Genomic DNA, 22318 nt, shown 5'->3' with positions numbered 1-22318 from the left:
TCTCCAGTTGGATGAGACCCATCGAGAACATCCCTGATGGGTGAACAGGACTGTATCAAGTTTCGCAGATCTTCTCCATTCCAAGTCGGAAAATAGGACTAATCTATGTTTGCATTCTAACATGTTTTTCTTTTATAGGTTGTTTATATTTTATGGACATTCGTCATAGTGAAATCCCCTAAGTGAATTTCAGACGGAGAGTGTGCTGTTCCTTTCATATTGAATTTCTGCACTGTATTATTTCTTGTTTTACCTATGTTGTTTAAGTCTATTGTTCTCTGCTGCCATCTGCTGGCCGGAATTTGTATGCTGCACGCCTCGTTCGTTGTCTATAAAGTTTTATCTCTGGGCGTGGTTTTAGCAGCCTTGGGCCTGGTCACTTCCTGTAGCCTTTTTCAGTGCTGCATTCCTTTGTGACTGGAGACACACACCTCGGCTTGTGAAGGCATCAGTTTTTGACCAGCAGTTAGCCTCAGAAAAGACATCCACATGACAGCATCTACTGCATTCCTGTATTGTATCACCGTATGACACTGCTCTGGATCAAATAAACCCACGTTTGATTGCATCCTCATGTCTACGTCTGGATCCATCTAACCTGAGCATCTGCCGGTCCGGTCTGCTCCACTGCTTGGATACGAAGGTAGGACAGTCACAAAGGCATTATCAGTTACACCTTCATTCGCCTTCATGTGGGGACAGAACATTTACCCCGGGCTGTGCTGAAGTTGGTGGTGAAGGTGTGTGGCTGACTGGATGAGCAGGTGTAAGAAGAGGAGGAGGAAGCTGAGTAGGAGGAGGAGGAGACAGGAGGCAAAGAATGTTGCCCTGCGATCCTTGGCGGCGGAAGGACGTGCGCCAAACAGCTCTCCGCCTGGGGCCCAGCCGCCACTACATTTACCCAGTGTGCAGTTAGGGAGATATAGCTTCCCTGGCCGTGCTTACTGGTCCACGTATCTGTGGTTAGGTGGACCTTGTGTAGTGTCCCACTAGGTAAAGGTGGGCACTGCACAAAAGGGGTTAATGTGTTTTTATTACCTGTAATGTTATGTGTATGCATTTCCCTGTGTTAGCTGGGTGTCAGGCCTGTCAGGGTGTAGTTTAGCCTCCCAGACGTTAGAGGGAGCTAGAGAGCCCTAGATATATATAGGAAGGCCCAGACAGGGGAGTGGTAGTTCATTCCAGGGGACTAGAGGAGTTACTTCGTCCACCTGAAGCTCCTGAGGCTAGGATTAGCTCAGTAGAGACACCCCAGTTGCAGGACAGCACCTCCTGGGAGAAACCTGCAGTTACCCTCAAGCCGAGTAAGGACAATACCAGGTCAGATAAGTACCCTGATGGGCAGAGGTTCTATAAAGTACAGCAAGCGCCAATACTGGAGAGAGAATTTATATACCAAGGATTAAAGCCAGCATTTAGGCATCCGGGGCTTGGGATCCAGCCAGCTAGAATAGCTGAAGGGAATAGAGCAGCATTGTACTGTAAAGCATCAACCGTTGTGCCCTCTAAGTATCTTGCATGATTAATACCTGCCACTATTTAAAGTCTACCTGCTTGTGAAGTATTGTTCAAGGGACTGCATTATCATCACTATCAACTGTAACTGTATGTACAAAGTTGGACTGTGTTCACCAAGTAAAGCAACGTTTGGTTTATCCACTGAGTACTCAGTTATTCCTCCTATAAATCGGTGTGCCACCGTTACAGGCACTGGCGTCACGAATCCAACAGGGACCTTGCCCCAGGCACTAAAAATACCTGTAACATCCAGGGCACCTCATCCACCATCAGGCCTGGTCCCTATATACAGAGTGTGCCCCAGAGGAACCGTGTCTACCTCTCCTTCACTGCCGCATGCCTGCCCAGGTTTCTCCAATACAGTGAGCAACCCTCGAGTGCCTATAACCGTGACCTCGCTTCGCTATACCCTGCAGGTCTGGCGTGCTGCACTTGCCACAGATGGCGTTGCGCAGTGCACACTTGATTTTATCGGACACTTGTTTGTGCAGGGAAGGCACGGCTCTCTTGGAGAAGTAGTGCCGGCTGGGAACAACATACTGTGGGACAGCAAGCGACATGAGCTGTTTGAAGCTGTGTGTGTCCACCAGCCTAAATGACAGCATTTCATAGGCCAGTAGTTTAGAAATGCTGGCATTCAGGGCCAGGGATCGAGGGTGGCTAGGTGGGAATTTACGCTTTCTCTCAAATGTTTGTGAGATGGAGAGCTGAACGCTGCCGTGTGACATGGTTGAGATGCTTGGTGACGCAGGTGGTGGTGTTGGTGGTACATCCCATGTTTGCTGGGCGGCAGGTGCCAACGTTCCTCCAGAGGCGGAGGAAGAGGCCGAGGCGGCGGCAGCAACAGCAGAAGAGGCCGAGGCGGCGGCAGCAGCAGAAGAGGTAGCAGGGGGAGCCTGAGTGAGTTCCTTGTTTTTAAGGTGTTTACTCCACTGCAGTTCATGCTTTGCATGCAGGTGCCTGGTCATGCAGGTTGTGCTAAGGTTCAGAACGTTAATGCCTCGCTTCAGGCTCTGATGGCACAGCGTGCAAACCACTCGGGTCTTGTCGTCAGCACATTGTTTGAAGAAGTGCCATGCCAGGGAACTCCTTGAAGCTGCCTTTGGGGTGCTCGGTCCCAGATGGCGGCAGTCAGTAGCAGGCGGAGTCTCTTGGCGGCGGGTGTTCTGATTTTGCCCACTGCTCCCTCTTTTGCTACGCTGTTGGCTCGGTCTCACCACTGCCTCTTCCTCCGAACTGTGAAAGTCAGTGGCACGACCTTCATTCCATGTGGGGTCTAGGACCTCATCGTCCCCTGCATCGTCTTCCACCCAGTCTTGATCCCTGACCTCCTGTTCAGTCTGCACACTGCAGAAAGACGCAGCAGTTGGCACCTGTGTTTCGTCATCATCAGAGACGTGCTGAGGTGGTATTCCCATGTCCTCATCATCAGGAAAAATAAGTGGTTGTGCGTTAGTGCATTCTATCTCTTCCACCCCTGGGGAAGGGCTAGGTGGATGCCCTTGGGAAACCCTGGCAGCAGAGTCTTCAAACAGCATAAGAGACTGCTGCATAACTTGAGGCTCAGACAGTTTCCCTGATATGCATGGGGGTGATGTGACAGACCGATGGGCTTGGTTTTCATGCGCCATCTGTGCGCTTTCTGCAGAAGACTGGGTGGGAGATAATGTGAACGTGCTGGATCCACTGTCGGCCACCCAATTGACTAATGCCTGTACCTGCTCAGGCCTTACCATCCTTAGAACGGCATTGGGCCCCACCAAATATCACTGTAAATTCTGCTGGCTACTGGGACCTGAGGTAGTTGGTTCACTAGGACGTGTGGCTGTGGCAGAACGGCCACGTCCTCTCCCAGCACCAGAGGGTCCACTAACACCACCACGACCATGTCCACGTCCGCGTCCGCGTCCCTTATTAGATGTTTTCCTCATTGTTCCCGTTCACCACAATTTTGAGAATGGCAAATATGGGAATAGTTTTTCAACCCAGAACAAAAAGTGTGCTTTTACGGTCACTACAAATAACTTGACCAGCTAAAACAGTACAGATTTGGTTGAATAGAAATGTGAGGCCTGTTTTTTTTGTTGCGCTGTGTGACAGGTATAGGTTTAATCACAGAATTAGACTTGTATCTGCACGGTAGCGTGTGTGTTAGGTTTTTCTGAATGACACTATCAGCACCTTCAATGTAAGATATCCTTTTTGGGATAGATTTCAAGTAGGCCTCATATAGCAGAAACTAGTTATTTTGAGAATGGCAAATTTGGGAATAGTTTTTCAACCCAGAACAAAAAGTGTGCTTTTACGGTCACTACAAATAACTTGACCAGCTAAAACAGTACAGATTTGGTTGAATAGAAATGTGAGGCCTGTTTTTTTTTTGCGCTGTGTGACAGGTATAGGTTTAATCACAGAATTAGACTTGTATCTGCACGGTAGCGTGTGTTAAATTTTTCTGAATGACACTATCAGCACCTTCAATGTAAGATATTCTTTTTGGGATAGATTTCAAGTAGGCCTCATATAGCAGAAACTAGTTATTTTGAGAATGGCAAATTTGGGAATAGTTTTTCAACCCAGAACAAAAAGTGTGCTTTTACAGTCACTACAAATAACTTGACCAGCTAAAACAGTACACATTTGGTTGAATAGAAATGTCAGGTCTATTTTTTAGGCGCTGGGTGACAGGCTCAACTTGCCCCTGATGTAGTATATGACCAAAAAATAACCACACTATTGATGGTTAAATGCACTTGGGTGACACAGGCTCAGCCTGCAACAGATGTAGTATATGGCCAAAAAATAACCAGACTGTTGATGGTTAAATGCACTTCGGTGACACAGGCTCAGCCTGCACCAGATGTAGTATATGGCCAAAAAATAACCAGACTGTTGATGGTTAAATGCACTTCGGTGACACAGGCTCAGCCTGCAGCTGATGTAGTATATGGCCAAAAAATAACCAGACTGTTGATGGTTAAATGCACTTCGGTGACACAGGCTCAGCCTGCAGCTGATGTAGGATATAGCAAAAAATAACCACACTATTGATGGTTAAATACACTTGGTGATAGCTTGTGCTGGCGCACCACAAGCCACAAAATGGCCGCCGATCACCCCAGAAAAAAGTGATCTAAAAACGCTCTGGGCAGCCTCAAAAAAGTGAGCAAGTCGATATTAGCACTCCAATGATCCACAGCTGCAGATCGATCACAGAATGAAGTCTTTTGGAGGAGTTAATCTGCCTAATCTCGCCCTAACGTCGCAGCAGCAACCTCTCCCTATGCCTAATCTCGCCCTAACGTGCAGCGCTACGTGACCCAAGCTTATATAGAGGCTGGGTCACATGCTGCACTGGCCAATCACAGCCATGCCAATAGTAGGCAAGGCTGTGATGGCCTCTTGGGGCAAGTAGTATGACGCTTGTTGATTGGCTGCTTTGCAGCCTTTCAAAAAGCGCCAAGAAAGCGCCGAACACCGAACCCGAACCCGGACTTTTACGAAAATGTTCGGGTTCGGGTCCGTGTCACGGACACCCCAAAATTCGGTACGAACCCGAACTATACAGTTCGGGTTCGCTCATCCCTAGCTGTAAGCTTTACTGGAGAAGTTATTTTATAGGTCTCTGTCAGGAACTGAACCCCACACATTCCCATATGACAGGCAGGAGGTTTACCATTACACTATTAGAAAGATAAGATTTTCAGTCCCTAAACCGCTTCAGGAATACGGTTTATACTAGTTATATTATGCCTGTGACCAGTAATGTTATTGAGTAGCTATTTAGGCATAGAAAATGATATCCTCATAACATATTTATAGTGGTAATGCAACGGGCGCCTCCCCCTAGGACCCTCTATGTCGCGCGTCCCAGGTGTAGGAATTGCCAAGTGGTATGTTGCGGCCTAAAATGTCTCTGTGTGTCACAGTGCTCCTACCTGGATACTGCTGGACCACAGGCTTTGGCTCCAAAGCAATAAATAAGGGGAATAATTGAGGGATTAAGGAAGAACTTGAGTCCAGACCTTGAGATGAAGTTCAATGGCAGCTTTACTTGAGTAAATGTTTTTTTCCAAAACAGATTTCAGGCTTTATCTTGCTTCCAGCAGGCTTTAGCATTAAAATGGCAGGCAAACTCAACTCTGCTATATTTGACTCTGCCCTCCTGACAAGCTTAATTAGTGTCTTTTCTTTCTTTGTGATGCTGTGCTTCACTCTTTGGTTGGGCTTATGTTCAGCCAAGGCATGTGGTAGAATCCTGTGAGCTCCAACATGGAGTCTCTACCAGCATACACACTACCACTAGCACTAGAACCAGATCTAACTGGTCCCCACTCTTCCTCCAGGAAATAGGACTCACCATCTTCTCTCCAGGGGGAAGGAAGCTCCATTCTACATAATTACAGCTCTGCCGGATTTGCTGCCACCTGCTGGTGAACCAGGCATATTACATGTTATAAACAGTTGCGAACATTATTATATGTAAACTTTTTTATTTTAAAGGTATTTCAAAAATATATACTGTGGAGTTACATCACTCCAAATGAATAAATGAAAACATTTCTTTACATTTTTGAAAAATAATATGCATATATCCATATCAAAAGAAACAAAGTCATTGATACAGGAACAAATAAAATATGACAAACATGGAAAGAGTAGGGAAGGAGGGAGGGAGGGGGAAAAGGGAAGTAAAGGAAAGAACAGGAAAGGAAAAAAAAAAACAGGTTACCAGTCAAGATAACATTATAGTGAAACTTTTGGAAAATGGTCCATGTATAGACCTCTTGGTACATTAACTCAACTTTGACAGATAGTCAATTAAACACAATCATTTAACATCAAACTTATTCTTTCTGGTGTCAGATATGTAGTCCATTTTTCCCAAATGTCCTCAAATCTTTGACTGGTATGAGCTAAAGTCCACCTCATTTTTTCAAAGCTCTGTATTTTCTTGACCTCCAGAAACCATTACTTTAGCGTTGGGGGTTCTTTCTGCAGCCACTTCCTTGGTATTAATATCTTGGCCGCATTGAGGAAAAGCATACATAACTTATGTATGTATAATACCAGCATGACATACATCAAACCAATTAAACAGAATCAGAAGTAGAGAGAAGGTCGTTTTAGTTTTGAAAACCTCATTAACAATTTTATTTATCTTTTCCCAAAATGGAACAATTAAAGGACATTTGTACCAAATATGAGCGTATGTCCCTATCTCTCCTCCACATCTCCAACAGCAATCCGAAATCTCAGGATTTATTCTATGTAACAAGGCCGGTGTTTTATACCACCGTGTCGTTAATTTGTATTGCATCTCTTGATACAAATAGCATCTTGAGATTGAGTGAGCATTCTTCAGTATGTGGCTTGTTTGTGTCGCGTTAAATGGAGTGTTCAGGTCCTTGCTCCAGTTCTCCAAGTAAGTTAAAGGTTTAATCGAATCAGTTATTAATTTATAACACTTAGATATCAGATGATCCCTGGAAGAGTGACTGCGGAGGAGAGATGAGACCACAGTCTCTTTAGCTGGGGCAACATGATCAGGGTGAATCTTATTTAGAAGATCCGAAAATTTTTGGTATTGAGCAGTAGAGATGCTAATCTGACTATAGATGAGTTTTAATTTGTTTAAGGGCAAGGTTTTCCCATTTTCATAAAAGTTTTTAATAGGAGTCTCTCCTAATAGTTTATTGCTTTTGAATATTTTGTGCCATATATGCCAAGTATTGGGGACGAGACTTATGAGTGGTGTATCTAGGCTTTTGTTAGAGAGAAAGTTCAGGGTTTTGTTGATTGCATGCCATCTTTTGAGAGAGAATTTTGTTAATGGATTTTTGATCCTTCTCAGATTTTGAGTATAGTTAGTATTCTCCCATAACATAGAGAATAGGCTAATCTCCGAACAATCAGTTTCAATATCAACCCACAGTTTTTTGGCTGGGGAAACACCCCACTCCAGTAATCTTGTTATCAGGGTAGCCTTATAGTATCCTTCTATGTCCGGAAGTCCAACACCTCCTTCCTTTTTATTTTTTGTCATAGTGTAATATGATAACCTATTGTGTTTGTTTTGCCACACAAACTTCAAGAGGAGACGCTTAATCTTATTAAAAAACTCTTTAGGAACCTCAATTGGAAGGGTCTGGAATAAGTACAAGATTTTAGGCAAGATCATCATTTTAATAATATTGACTTTCCCAAACCATGAGAGGAATAACGCTTCCCAGTCCTTCAGTTGTTTTTCAATATTTTTAAGAAGGGGTACGTGGTTAAATTTATATAGGTCTAATTGATCTAAACATATATTTACTCCCAGGTATTTAAAGGAGTGAGGGGCCGGTTTAAGATCACTTAGACTTTTTATCCTGTCCCAGGTACTGCTATCTAGTGAGACATTAAATATTTCTGATTTGTTTAAGTTTATTTTAAAATCTGAGGCTTTGTTAAAGGCCTCAAACTCTTTGATATGCTCCGGAAGAGAATTCAGGGGGTCTGTTAAGACGAAGAGGGTATCATCTGCAAAAGCAGCTATTTTATGATTGCCTGATTTGGTTGACAATCCCTTAATATTCCGATTATCTCTGATCCTAGATAGAAAGGGTTCAAGAGACAAAACAAAAAGAAGGGGGGATAGGGGGCAACCCTGTCTTGTCCCATTATATATATTAAATGACTCTAAAAGAGTACCATTAGCTCGAACTTGTGCAGAGGGGGTAGTGTATAGTGCCATAATTTTTTCTATAAAGATTGCAGGGAAGGCAAATTTATTTAAGACCGAACGCAGGAAAACCCAATTTAGCCTATCAAAGGCCTTCTCTGCGTCCGAGGCCACCAATAACATGGGGATGTTCTTCAGCTTCGCCGCTTGTATAACCTGTAATACTTTTATAGTATTATCTTTAGCTTCCCTCCCCGGGACAAATCCAACCTGGTCCTCTTTTACCAGAAAGTTCATTAATTTTTTCAATCTAGATGCCAATAGTTTTGCATATATTTTAATATCATTATTAAGCAACGATATGGGCCTATAGTTCCCACATAAAGTATTATCTTTCCCTTCTTTGGGGATCACAGATATATGGGCTAGCATAGATTCTGTCCTAAGGGGATTATTATTTGAGATCTTATTAAAGTAATTAGCTAGATGAGGAGCTAGAATGTCTTTAATTTTTTTGTAATAGCAGACAGCAAAACCGTCTGGGCCTGGAGTTTTGCCATTGGCCATTGAATCAATTGTTTTGGAAACTTCCTCAGTAGTGAATGGGGCAATCAAATATTCCGCTTGTTCCTGAGATATTTTAGGGGTATCTATTTTACTAAGATAGTCATCAATATAATGTTTTAAAGGGGGGTCGTCTCTTTTATCTGGGCGGAGATTATACAGTTTGGCATAAAATTCTTTGAAGGTGTTTGCTATACCATCTGAATCATATATGTCCAGGTTATTTTCAGATTTTATTTTAGAAATACATGTTGCAGCTCTATCTTTTCGCACTACATTTGCCAAGGTTTTACCACATTTATTTGCATTTAGATAGTGTTTAAACCTGTTCATAAATAAATATCTCTGGGAATTAGTATCAAGCAAATCTTTAATTTAATTCTAAGCTGCACTAGTTCAATTTCTATCTTTTTACACAAAGAAACTTTATGAATTCTTTCTAATTCTCTAATTTTTGTCAATATATCGTCAATTTCCATATTCCTCGCTTTCTTCTCCCTCGCGCCTAGTTGAATGAGTACTCCTCTAAGGACGGCCTTGTGTGCTTCCCAGGTTAGAGGGTCGCATCCACCAGTAGTGTTATTTTCTTCAAAAAATAACTGTATTTGAGAGGCAATTGAGTCTATATTAATTTTCTGGGACAGTAAACTCTCGTTTAATCTCCAAGACGAACATTATTATAGATGCTCATTATGCAGAGGACCTGGAACATAATGCATAGATGACTTTATGTTAGACCATTAAGGACAGTAGCAGGGTGTAGGAGTGGCAACACCACTCAGGTGTTACCGTAAGCTTTAAATGCTCAGTAAGATCCATGGCATAAAAATGTACATTTTACTTTCCAGTTTTTACTTATATGGTAAAAAAAAAAAAAAGCTGGAAAGCAAAAGTAAATTTTTTCGGCAAAGTGAATATTACAAAAAAAATATAATGGAGCAAAAACCATTACAAAAAAATTCATTTTTAGCAATATGCCTACTAGGAAATATCACACAACTGTATCTGGTAACTTGTACAATATAGCGAACATATTCTTTGTGGTGATCTGTATGTTTCTATAATGGTGCAGTTTTTTTCCTTCATTAAAGGGGTTGTCCCACAAAAAGTATGTTATAGTTTTCAAACCAGCATCTGGATCTGAGTACATTTGTAATTGCATGTAATTAAACATGTAGTATAGCTACTGAGCTATTCAATAAAATGCATCTGTATAGCACCATCTGCTGTTTGTTCTTTGTCCTGCTCACTGACATGGCAGCACATGCTCTGTTTCATCCTTCAACTGCCTCCTGAGTTGTGATAGGGAGAGAGCTGCAGCAAAAAGATACACCTTCTGAGCTGTCAGCTTGGTATAAATCTAGCAGAGCAATCGGAGCAATTAATTAATAGATCCCTGGGTCCACAAGAGGTACGGGGATGGAGCTTTGTTAGAAAGATACTGTAATGTACTACATTTTTTTTAAAATCAAAGGATAACCACTATATGGGCAACTATTTAACCCATAATGAACATTGATAGAAATTTAAATCTTACTTATGTAAAGTTATGGCTGTTATGGTTATGAATGTGAAAATCATGTAAAAATAAAGTCTCTTCATTGAAAAACAAGATAAAAAAATACTTTTAGCACAGAAAACAAATAAAAAAAGGAATATATTTTATTGAATAAAACATATGTTCAGTAATGTAACCCACACATAGGTCAGCGATGAACAAGGTAAGGCATCAGGAACAACCCTATTTAACCAGGCAGAATACCTGGTCAGGTTGCTCTTGATGAATAAAACAATAACCTATTTATCTCTGTTGCGTCATTGCTGAAATATATAACTTTTCATTGATATATAAATTAGGTCTTGAGGGCGGACCTTAGCCCCTCAGAGCACCAGAGCTCCTCTGCCCTTCACCTTTTGCCCATCCCCTTAATGTCACCAGGCCTTGTAATCGTGTTCCTCCATCATAGCCTATACTATTGGCACAAGTGCAATACATTTGGCTCTGCTTCCCCAGCAGCGCAGATGACTACTGCGCATGCACAGAGATTACAGGGCCCAGCGAGATATATGATCCTGTCAATAAAAGGGACAAGGAGAGTGACAAGGAAGGGTGTGTGGCTATTACACTTGCTGGGCCTCCCAACCTGGAGGGCCACATAGATACTGTGTGTTCTGCCTACATTGACAGTACACCACTGTCGTGAAGATAAAATATACTGAATAACAAATCTATATGTAACACCACAGAGTGGTGTTACCACCTCTGCACCTTGCTACTATATTTTATGGTCTAACCTGTATGTCACGTATATATTTATTTTCCAGGTCCCTCAACATTGTGCATTTATAATAATGTTATGTAACTGTTCATGTAATGTGTCTGGTTCACCAGCAGGTGGCAGAAAACATGGCAGCGCTATAGTTAGATAGAATAGAACTCACCATTCCATTCTCCCCCCCCTTTGGTCAGAAGTGGGCCAGTCCTGATAAAGGGGACCTAAGTATCCCCAAAACGCGTTGTTTTACTTGACGAGCACTATTTATTAAAGAAGAACTGATTCATCTTTACTACAAGTGTCCTGGCCGGGGTACTTGCACCCTAGTGTGATCCTGCTATATTTCCACGCAGCTTAAAGAACGACTTTTGCGCCCTCAAGTATGGGACCCAGGCGGAGACTTCCAGCCTTTCCTGTAAGTTAACCCGTGCTGTGAGAAAACTATCTATTGGACTACTGGAGCCACAATAGGGACTGCTTCTAAAGGGGGAGAGAATTGTTGGTCTTTTCCCTTTTGTCGCCCTGTTTTACCTCTTGCCCAGAAGAGCACAGATTGTTAAGACTCCATCCATCAGCCAAAAAACTATCTCCAGCTTGTGCACATTGGCGCCGTACCTCATGTGGATTAAAATTACATTATTTCCTTTTTGCATTATATGTTACGGTTGGCAAAGTTACAGTTCTTCCTCCAAGTCATACACAGAGGGTTGTTTTATCCCTCCTTGATTCCAGCAGCAGGCCTCACCTGGGGCCTGGGAACCTGTAATGGATTACGAGTGGGGACTGGAAGACTCTTTTTGCTGATGACACAAAGATATGTAACAGGGTTGATGTTCCTGGAGGGAAACGCCAAATGGAAAAGGATTTAGGAAAACTAGAAGAATGGTCAGAACTCTGGAAACTGAAATTTAATGTGGATAAGTGCAAGATAATGCACCTGGGGCGTAAAAACCCAAGGGCAGAATATAGAATATTTGACACAGTCCTGACCTCAGTATCTGAGGAAAGGGATTTAGGAGTAATTATTTCAGAAGACTTAAAGGTGGGAAGACAATGTAATAGAGCAGCACGAAATGCCAGCAGAATGCTTGGATGTATAGGGAGAGGTATAAGCAGTAGAAAGAGTGAAGTGCTTATGCCGCTGTACAGAACACTGGTGAGACCTCACTTGGAGTATTGTGCGCAGTACTGGAGGCCATATCTCCAGAAGGATATAGATACTCTAGAGAGAGTTCAGAGAAGAGCTACTAAACTAGTACATGGATTGCAGGCTAAAACTTACCAGGAAAGGTTAAAGGACCTTAATATGTATAGCTTGGAAGAAAGAAGAGACAGAGGGGATATGATAGAAACTTTTAAATACATAAAGGGAAACAACTCGGTAAAGGAAGAGAGCATATTTAAAAGAAGAAAAACTACCACAAGAGGACACAGTTTTAAATTAGAGGGGCAAAGGTTTAAAAGTAATATAAGGAAGTATTACTTTACTGAGAGAGTAGTGGATGCATGGAATAGCCTTCCTGCAGAAGTGGTAGCTGCAAATACAGTGAAGGGGTTTAAGCATGCATGGGATAGGCATAAGGCCATCCTTCATATAAGATAGGGCCGGGGGCTATCCATAGTATTCAGTATATTGGGCAGACTAGATGGGCCAAATGGTTCTTATCTGCCGACACATTCTATGTTTCTATGTTTCTATGTTACTACCAACCTGCCTCCCAGTCCAAAGAAATCCAGCCCATACAACTTTAAATAAAAAACAGCTCCAGCAACTATGCCTTGCTGAAGCCATACCATTTCTGGATTTCAGTTCTCACCCAGCTAAACTGAAAAACCAGGTGAGATACACACCCCCACAATACCTCTACCGGGCACTATATGTACACATTACCACACTACATGTAGAATTGTAAAGAATTGTATTCTAAATGTGTGTGTAAAGGAGGATGTGATCTCGTGCAGTTATGTGACGGGTGAGCTGTCAGCTTTATTCACTGTGTCGCTCACAGCGCAGTAATATAGACCTGAGTCAGTCAGTTCAGCTTCAGCTTTCTTCATGTTGTATGATCCCTTGTTTTTATCCTGTTCGGCTGTAAATCCATTCTGCTCTTCTCCTACCGAACCTTGTAATAGGAGAACCGGAGCTTTACCAGGACGCTGCATGTACCAGAGAAGATAAGGGTAGCCGGAAACTTTATATGTACATTCCAGGAATACAGAAGCTCCTTGGAGGACCAGCTGAGGAGCTGCTGTCTGGTCTACAGACTGTGCATGATTTCCCCCTGTTAATATGGAGACTTCATTAGCTCTAATTAGACATTATGTGTATTAGTATTATAGATACACAATGGCTACAATATTCTTATTATATCTTTGTATGTACTGAGAAGTGTGCTGTTTATAGTCCAGCTATGAACAGTATGTATGTGATGGACCATACCTACTAGAAGTATCCCAGAGAGGAGAAATCGGATGAAGACATCCATGCTTCAGTTAGCTAAGCGTCTATGTCTATAGGTTCTGTAGTTCAGGTGAGGTTAGAGATGTCTCTTCGCTTTATGTCATCTGTATCACTTCCTGTGTTCTCCTCCTTCTAGCTAAGCTGTTCTCTTCTTATTTACAGATGTGCAGGCATCCTTAAATAATACCTCCTGACAGGTCTGCTTTAGTAATACTTGCATTCCCCATGTAATAACAATTCTGTAGCACTCTACATTGTTCTGTTCCTCTGTTATTACTACTGAAAGCCTATGAATGAATTGATAATTGTGCAACTGGGTGTTACCAGTTGGGGGTGTGCCTCTGTACAGTCTGACATTATCTTATTAGTGCTGCCAGTGTCAGACTGTGCAAGGACCCCCTCCCACCTCCCCAAGTGGTAATACCCAAGTGGACATTTATTGCATACTACTGACCATTCACCAACTCTACAAGGAATAATAGTGTAGTGGCACAACATAGTGTTATTTGAAAAGAGGGCCCACAATTGTTATTTATGGTGAATGCAAGACTTTACTAAAACAGACATTTCAGGTGGTGACTGGTTGCATCTTTGCCTAGTTTTCTTTACTTCAAGGAAATTGGGAGAGAAAGGTGTAATTACACTGTACCACTGCTACAATCTACGCAGGTAAACAATGGAGAGGACGCCACGCTGACACGAGCACTGCAGACTCGTCAAATTGCTGATCAGCAAGTGTGTCGGGAAATGGACATGTGTTTTAATACTTAAAAAAAAATCTTTGAAAAAATATTTTTTTTCTTTGCATCGCCATATTCTGACGCCATAATTTTTATTTTAGGTTTACAGAGTTGTTAGGGTTCGATTTTTCCAGGACGTTCTGTAGTTTTTATTGATGCCATTTTGGGATATGTGTACCTTTTTGATCACTTTTTATTCGATTTTTTTGGGGAGGTAAAGCAATGGCCTTTTTTTTTTTTATATAGTATTTATGTTAAAGGATAACTATGTTTATATTTTAATAGTTTTGGCATTTTGGAGCATGGTGGTGTATATGATTTTTTTTTTTATTGTTTAATTTTATTACGGGCAAAGTGGATGATTAGAATTTTTAAATTTCTTAAAGAAATAAATAAAATTGTAACACTTTTCTAATGTCCCCCTAGGGGACTTGAACATGTAATCTTCAGATCGCTTCTCTCATAGCCTGCAATGATTTACCATTGCAGTCTATAGGAGATTTGCTATGTTGCTATAGAACGCTGCCCCAGGAAGGAACATTGCTGTGGCAGGCCTCAGATCCTTCAGAGGGCCCAAGGCTGCCTAGCAACCAAACGGCTCCCCTGATCTGGGTGTGGGGGAGCCACTCCCAGATGCTGTGGTCACAACTGAGGAATTGAAAGTCAGTAATTGATGTTATCGCCAATATCAGACTTTGCCTCTGGGTGTCTGTTGTGTAAAACAGCAGATACAAGGTGGCTATAGAGCCCTTTCAGCCTCCCAACATCTGTCATATATGTACGGTGGATGTTGGTAAGGGGTTAGTGGTAATTTTAGATGGCCTTGTCATACAGTATTTCTAAAGCAATGTGCACGTCCATTAACTGAGCTGAGTCCTGCAGATCACACATACCCAGTCACTGTCCACAGCCAACTCTCTGCCTAGTGAATCTTGTTTCACAGCAGATCAGCCAATAGCTTCTTGAGGATGAGCGAAGCGAGATTTGGATCCTAAATTCAAAGTCACTTTGCTCAAAATTTCGGTTTAATGCTGTACGGAGATCCGTCTCCGTACAGCATTAAAATGTATGGCCTCCGACGAGGCAAAGTCAGTTATTCCCGAAGTCTCGCAACACTTTGGTGAATAACTTCGGTATTTGATTTTTAAACTGGAAAACCATTTTCAGAACTGAAGCCGAGTTCGGATCCAAGGTTTAAAACGGTTTTCCAGTTTAAAAATCAAATACCAAATTTATTCACCGAAGTCTTGTTAGACTTCGCCTCGTCGGAGGCCATACATTTTAATGCTCTATGGAGACGGATCTCTGTACAGCATTAAACTGAAGTTTTGAGAGAAGCAACTTCGGATCTAGGATCCGAAGCTCACTTTGCTCATCACTGAGGGAGATATTTTATTAGCTATATTACAGGAAACATAGAGGAGAAAGCTATTTCTGTTAGTTGTTCTGCTGTGGGGACAGTGACCGAGCATGTTTGACCAGCAGAAAACAGCTCAGCAGGTGGACTTGCACGTTGATATACACTGTGAACACCAGGTGGCACCATACCATACACTGGATTGTTTATTTAACAGCCTGTAAATGGCTAATATGCTCCATTTTATGATCTGTAAATGAATATATGTAATGGTGGGGTGAACTCTTTACATATCTTTTAATTAGTTATAAATGCCCTAATAGGGATTAGTAATCACAGTATCAGTAGAAAACAGTAACAATGCAAACTGTTCAAAAATGTAAAAATCTTTCCAAAACATAAAGATACATTAAATATCTAGACTATTTTGCAAATGGTAAACCTAAGTGTGAATGCCATTATAAAACAGTCTATTATGTGACAGGCATCAGTTAGACTTCACACGCTGTGTCACTTATAGCACAGAAATATAGACCAGAATCAGTCACTTCAGCTTGAGCTTTCCTTATGTGAAATTTTTTCTCATCATGATCAGCTGAAAATCCATTGTGTTCTTTCTGCCCTATGTTATTCACAAGGAGAACAGGACCTTTTCCAGGATGCCGCACATACCAAAAAAGATAAGGAACGCCAGAATATGTATATGTGCATTCCAGGGCTACAGGAGCTCCTTGGAGGACAAGCTGTGGAGTCGATGCCTGGTTGATGGACTGTGAGTTATTTCTTCCTGCAGATATGAAGAATTCATTATGACCAATACAAGAATGGATGAAGAGGAAAAGAAAGAAAATTAGCTATATCCTCACTAGTACTCCATGTACTTACTGCTACAATAAGGGACCTTCTCTGGTCCAGAAAAAGTATGTATTTAGTGGTATACCTACCTACTAGAAGTATCCCACAGAGAATTATTCTAACATCAATGTTCTGTGCTTTGATGTGTCGATTGATAATTGTGAAGTCAAACGTTCTGCATTTCCAGCTTTGTTATCATCTGAGGAAATCATTTCCTGCCTTCAACCTACCCTACAATTGTAAAGTTCTCCCCTTCAACATCTAATGTAGCAACACAGTTTCCAATGCAGATAAAAGCACTTGTGAGTTGGTTATATCCAGCTAGTGTTATTTCTAGTGCACTATTATATGCTTAATAGTTGCAGAGAAAGATTTGGCACTTCTGGGGCCACAAGCAGAGTTATGTCTGGGGCCCCATTGCAACTCCAAGCTACACCCAGTTGAGCTAAGTTCACCCCCATCATCCCACTAACTTCCGCCCCTAAAGTACCCAAGTATAATAGTTCCCCCAGTAGTAATAATGCTCCTTTAGTGCCCGTAGTAGTAATAAGGTCCCATTAAAGTGCCCTCAGTAGTAGTAATGCCTCCCCTATACTGCCACCAGTAGAAAGAAGGTCTCCCTATTGTGCCTTTAGTAGTAATAACTCCCTACTATAGTGTCTCAATAGTTATAATGCCCCACTGTAGTGCCTTCAAGGTAGCAAAGAAAATCAAATCAAATACTCACCTGACTCCTGCTCCATGTCACCATCTGGGGCCGGTCATCGTGATGATGTCATTGCGTCACCTGTGCTATTTAAATGTCATTATGGGACTCGGGCCTAGTGGCCTGTGGCCTGTGGCCTATGAGAGTGAATGGTGGAGCAGGGAGCCATCAGCTTCTGTGCCCCATTGCAGTATTCTGTATCAACATCCTAAGGCACAGATACAGTTCATTGCATTGCCTTGTTGCCCTGGGCACCACCAGTTGTCAGTTGTCAATAACTGACAACATTTATTGACAATGGTAAAATTAATATGAACAACATGCACGTTATAATTTTAAATGAACATGAACTAAGAATTTCAAAATCTATCTCTGTCCAATACAAATGTAGATGCATGTGAGATGAGCACATTTCTCACTCCTTGATTGCTTCACTTTTTTTTATATATGATTCTGGTTTCAATCTTATCTTCCAGTCCACTGCAGTATGGAGAAATGCAAACAATGAGGAGGTGCTCACATAAGTGTGGGTTTCTGAGACCCTTTAATTGTCCTTTTCATTGTAAGCAAATACATTTTTCACTGTGAATTTTGGATCTGGACTGGAGCCAAAGTATCAGTGACCACTAAGGACATTCACATGTACAGTACAGACCAAAAGTTTGGACACACCTTCTCATTCAAAGAGTTTTCTTTATTTTCATGACTATGAAAATTGTAGATTCACACTGAAGGCATCAAAACTATGAATTAACACATGTGGAATTATATACATAACAAACAAGTGTGAAACAACTGAAAATACACTCACCTAAAGAATTATTTCTATTTCTCATTAATGCAATTATCTAGTCAACCAATCACATGGCAGTTGCTTCAATGCATTTAGGGGTGTGGTCCTGGTCAAGACAATCTCCTGAACTCCAAACTGAATGTCAGAATGGGAAAGAAAGGTGATTTAAGCAATGTTGAGCGTGGCATGGTTGTTGGTCCCAGACGGGCTGGTCTGAGTATTTCACAATCTGCTCAGTTACTGGGATTTTCACACACAACCATTTCTAGGGTTTACAAAGAATGGTGTGAAAAGGGAAAAACATCCAGTATGCGTCAGTCCTGTGGGGAAAAATGCCTTGTGGATGCTAGAGGTCAGAGGAGAATGGGCCGACTGATTCAAGCTGATAGAATAGCAATGTTGACTGAAATAACCACTCGTTACAACCGAGGTATGCAGCAAAGCATTTGTGAAGCCACAACACGCACAACCTTGAGGCGGATGGGCTACAACAGCAGAAGAAGACCCCACCGGGTACCACTCATCTCCACTACAAATAGGAAAAAGAGGCTACAATTTGCACGAGCTCACCAAAATTGGACTGTTGAAGACTGGAAAAATGTTGCCTGGTCTGATGAGTCTCGATTTCTGTTGAGACATTCAAATGGTAGAGTCCGAATTTGGGGTAAACAGAAGGAGAACATGTATCCATCCTCTGATGGCTACTTCCAGCAGGATAATGCACCATGTCACAAAGCTCGAATCATTTCAAATTGGTTTCTTGAACATGACAATGAGTTCACTGTACTAAAATGGCCCCCACAGTCACCAGATCTCAACCCAATAGAGCATCTTTGGGATGTGGTGGAACGGGAGCTTCGTGCCCTGGATGTGCATCCCTCAAATCTCCATCAACTGCAAGATGCTATCCTATCAATATGGGCCAACATTTCTAAAGAATGCTATCAGCACCTTGTGGAATCAATGCCACATAGAATTAAGGCAGTTCTGAAGGCAAAAGGGGGTCCAACACCGTATTAGTATGGTGTTCCTAATAATTCTTTAGGTGAGTGTATGTCATATTCTAGGTTCTTCAAAGTAGCCACCTTTTGCTTTGATTACTGCTTTGCACACTTTTGGCATTCTCTTGATGAGCTTCAAGAGGTAGTCCCCTGAAATGGTTTTCACTTCACAGGTGTGCCCTGTCAGGTTTAATAAGTGGGATTTCTTGCCTTATAAATGGGGTTGGGACCATCAGTTGCGTTGAGGAGAAGTCAGGTGGATACACAGCTGATAGTCCTACTGAATAGACTGTTAGAATTTGTATTATGGCAAGAAAAAAGCAGCTAAGTAAAGAAAAACTAGTGGCCATCATTACTTTAAGAAATGAAGGTCAGTCAGTCAGCCGAAAAATTGGGAAAACTTTGAAAGTAAGGGCTATTTGACCATGAAGGAGAGTGATGGGGTGCTGCGCCAGATGACCTGGCCTCCACAGTCACCGGACCTGAACCCAACCGAGATGGTTTGGGTTCAGGTCCGGCATATTTTCAGTTGTTTCACACTTGTTTGTTATGTATATAATTCCACATGTGTTAATTCATAGTTTTATTGCCTTCATAGTCATCAAAATAAAGAAAACTCTTTGAATGAGAAGGTGTGTCCAAACTTTTGGTCTGTACTGTATGTGTTAACGAATTTAGCTCCATAAATGATGGGTTATTGGTTACTAATGACCCTATACTATTTTTCTAGCAAACCCCTAATCTTGATACCACACATCACAGTGCATTACCCCAATGCAAATAGGTTTGTTCTTAAATGTTATGTCATGCATTGTATACTAATATAGTGTGTATGGATGTCAAACCCAGTGTTAATCACCCTGACTCAGCCCTTGTAGGAGGTTAGATGAAGGCTGACCTCACCCCTAACCTTTAGGGAGAGTATAGAAAGACATTGGAGAGGATGAAGGCTGTTCCTTGTGCTCCTTTTTCTTGGGGGTTAGGTTCTAGAGACCAACAGATCTCTGCAATATCTACAGAGAGAGAAAAAGAGAGAAAAGTTGAACGGATGGGAGTGCCCAATGTTTTAGCACTGCTCTATTCTTCCCATCAACCTTGACACAATTTGTAATGAAGGAAAATGTGAACATAGCTTGAATTTGTCAAAAAGAATATTACTTCACACAGTGGCATACATAGAGAAGTAAGGGTCCAATAGCAAGGATCAAACCAGGCGCCCCACACAGGACAGACAGGTTTCTGCCTAAACCCTTTTCATTGACCGATGGGTAATTTTTCCACTGCCTCATTTGCTAGTTGTTCCTTTAGAGGTGAGAGTCCTGACCAAGTTTTAACCTCTAGTAGAAGAGGAGATAATCCCAACTAAGACTGGGCCCACTCCTGCCCTGGGCCCCATAGCAGTCGCATAGTCTGCCGCTATGGTACTTACGCCCCTAACTCCACAGCCACTTGCAGCAATACACCTGTAAAATTGTATATTCACATGTGACAAATTTATTGCAGAACATTTCTGCATCTGAAAATCACTTCCAATCATCCTGATGGATTTTTTTTTATAGTGACAAACGCATTAATTAATGCAATTCTTATTTAGATGAATGGTCAGCTGCAAAATATAGAAATATAACAAGGAAGATTGTGTATTGTCCTTAAATTTCCATTTTAGTTGCATCAGTTCTTTATTGTTAAAGTGACGTTGTTTGTATTAAGCCCTTTCTGCCATACTGTGTTTGTTCAGGGTATTACATCTCAAAGCCTCAGTCATCTCATTGTCATTGCCTGTCTTATGTACTGTCCGCTTGATCATTGTGGCGTGTATACTGTACATCTTCCAGAGTTTTGTATGTTCTTAGTGGTTTTGCTTTTTCGATTTTTCCTCCCCACGTTCCAAAAGCCATAACTTTTTCATTTTTCTGTTCACATAGCCATATGAGGGCTTATTTTTTTGCGCGACAAGATGTATTTTGCAATGGCACCCTTTAATTTAACATGTCTGTTATTGGAAAAATAGAATAAAAAAAACTTTTTGGGGATTTTGACTTCACTGCATTCACTGTGTGCTAAAAATGACATGATGTTCTTATTTTGCAGCTCAAATACGAATTGTATAGTTTGTATCTTTTTTTTTTTTAGTACTTAAAGTACTTTGCATCGCCATTTTCTGACAGCCATAACTTTTTTATATTTCCGTCCACATAGTTGTTAGAGTGAGGACCATGAGTGGTACCATTTTTGTTGTACGTAGGACTTTTTGATCACCGTTATTACATTCTTTGGGGGGGAAAAGGTGACAAAAAATTGGCAAATTGTGGTTTTCATATATTTTTTTTCATTACGGTGTTCACGGAACAGGAATAAAAAAAAAATACTTTAATAGTTCAGACATTTTGGAATACCTGATATGTTTTTTTTTTTTATTAATATATTTTTTATGTGAAATTGGAAAAGGGGGTGATTGAAACTACATTTTTTTATGTTTTTATTTTTAACTTTACTTTTTTTTTCTTTTTCTTTATAAACTATTAGCCCCTTAGGGGGCTACAACCTAGGATCTTTTGATCCCTTGTCCTATTCACCCTATTAGAGATCTATCAGGGTGAATTGCATTTGTACACTGTTCCTGCTGCCCTGTGCTTTGTGCACACAGTAGCAGAGAGCTTACCATGGCAGCCATGGAAGGTTTCAGAAGCATCCAGGCTGCCATGGTGTTATCGCAATTCATGCGATTTTCTTCTTCTTTGTGTGGTGCCAAATCAATTAGGATTGTAAGTATGAGCTCATACAGCTTTCTCAATGAGACCAATACAGTCTGGTATAATGGAAAATATATCATCCTTTATTCAAGTAACATACACTTATATAGGAGATGAGGTAGACAAAAAGGGTGGTCCTTAAATAAAGGTTATTGGCTCTTTGACAAAATGGGAGTAGTTTGGCAATTTTATCCTTGAGTTTCATTGGCACATTCAAAAATGGCACCCTAACTCCCCCTCCCCCGCCCCACATAGTGACCTTAAGACAAATAAATTCACACAAGGCTCACACATCTGGTTAGCTGCCATCTTGTGGACAGAAAAGAGTAATACAGTACTATATATATATATATATATATATATATATATATATATATATATATATATAGAGAGAGAAATAAAACCTCTCTCTGACAATTCCCCCGTTTGTGGTAAATAGATACAAGATGAATAAGCAAAATGAGGTACTATCCCAACGTCCTAAACGGCGAAGAGCTAGACTTTCCTTATTGCTTTACCAGGTTCCCCAACTCCATTTTGGGTTTGCTTTCATCTTGCTCTATTTACTCCACAACCATGAACAAGGTTTTATTTGTTTTAGGATGGAATTCCATTCCTCAAGGAGGTGCT

The 22318-nt window shown here is 41.3% G+C and overlaps 1 protein-coding gene across 4 annotated transcripts in view; it reads right to left on the bottom strand.

Annotated features, from left to right (window-relative positions):
* LOC120988998 (M1-specific T cell receptor alpha chain-like) overlaps window positions 1-22318 on the bottom strand; it is a 377020-nt gene that overhangs the window by 167552 nt on the left and 187150 nt on the right. For 2 of the 4 annotated variants that reach the window (XM_040416836.1, XM_040416838.1), the window contains exon 3: window positions 17244-17249. The exons of the other annotated variants lie outside the window; for them this stretch is intronic. In XM_040416836.1, coding sequence (XP_040272770.1) covers window positions 17244-17249 — 6 coding nt within the window. The remainder of the gene's footprint in view (window positions 1-17243; window positions 17250-22318) is intronic. 4 annotated transcript variants of the gene reach the window in all.

Source organism: Bufo bufo, chromosome 2 (genome assembly GCF_905171765.1).
Source record: "Bufo bufo chromosome 2, aBufBuf1.1, whole genome shotgun sequence".
In the NCBI taxonomy this organism is placed as follows: domain Eukaryota; kingdom Metazoa; phylum Chordata; class Amphibia; order Anura; family Bufonidae; genus Bufo; species Bufo bufo.
This window is presented reverse-complemented; position numbering and strand designations above follow the sequence as displayed.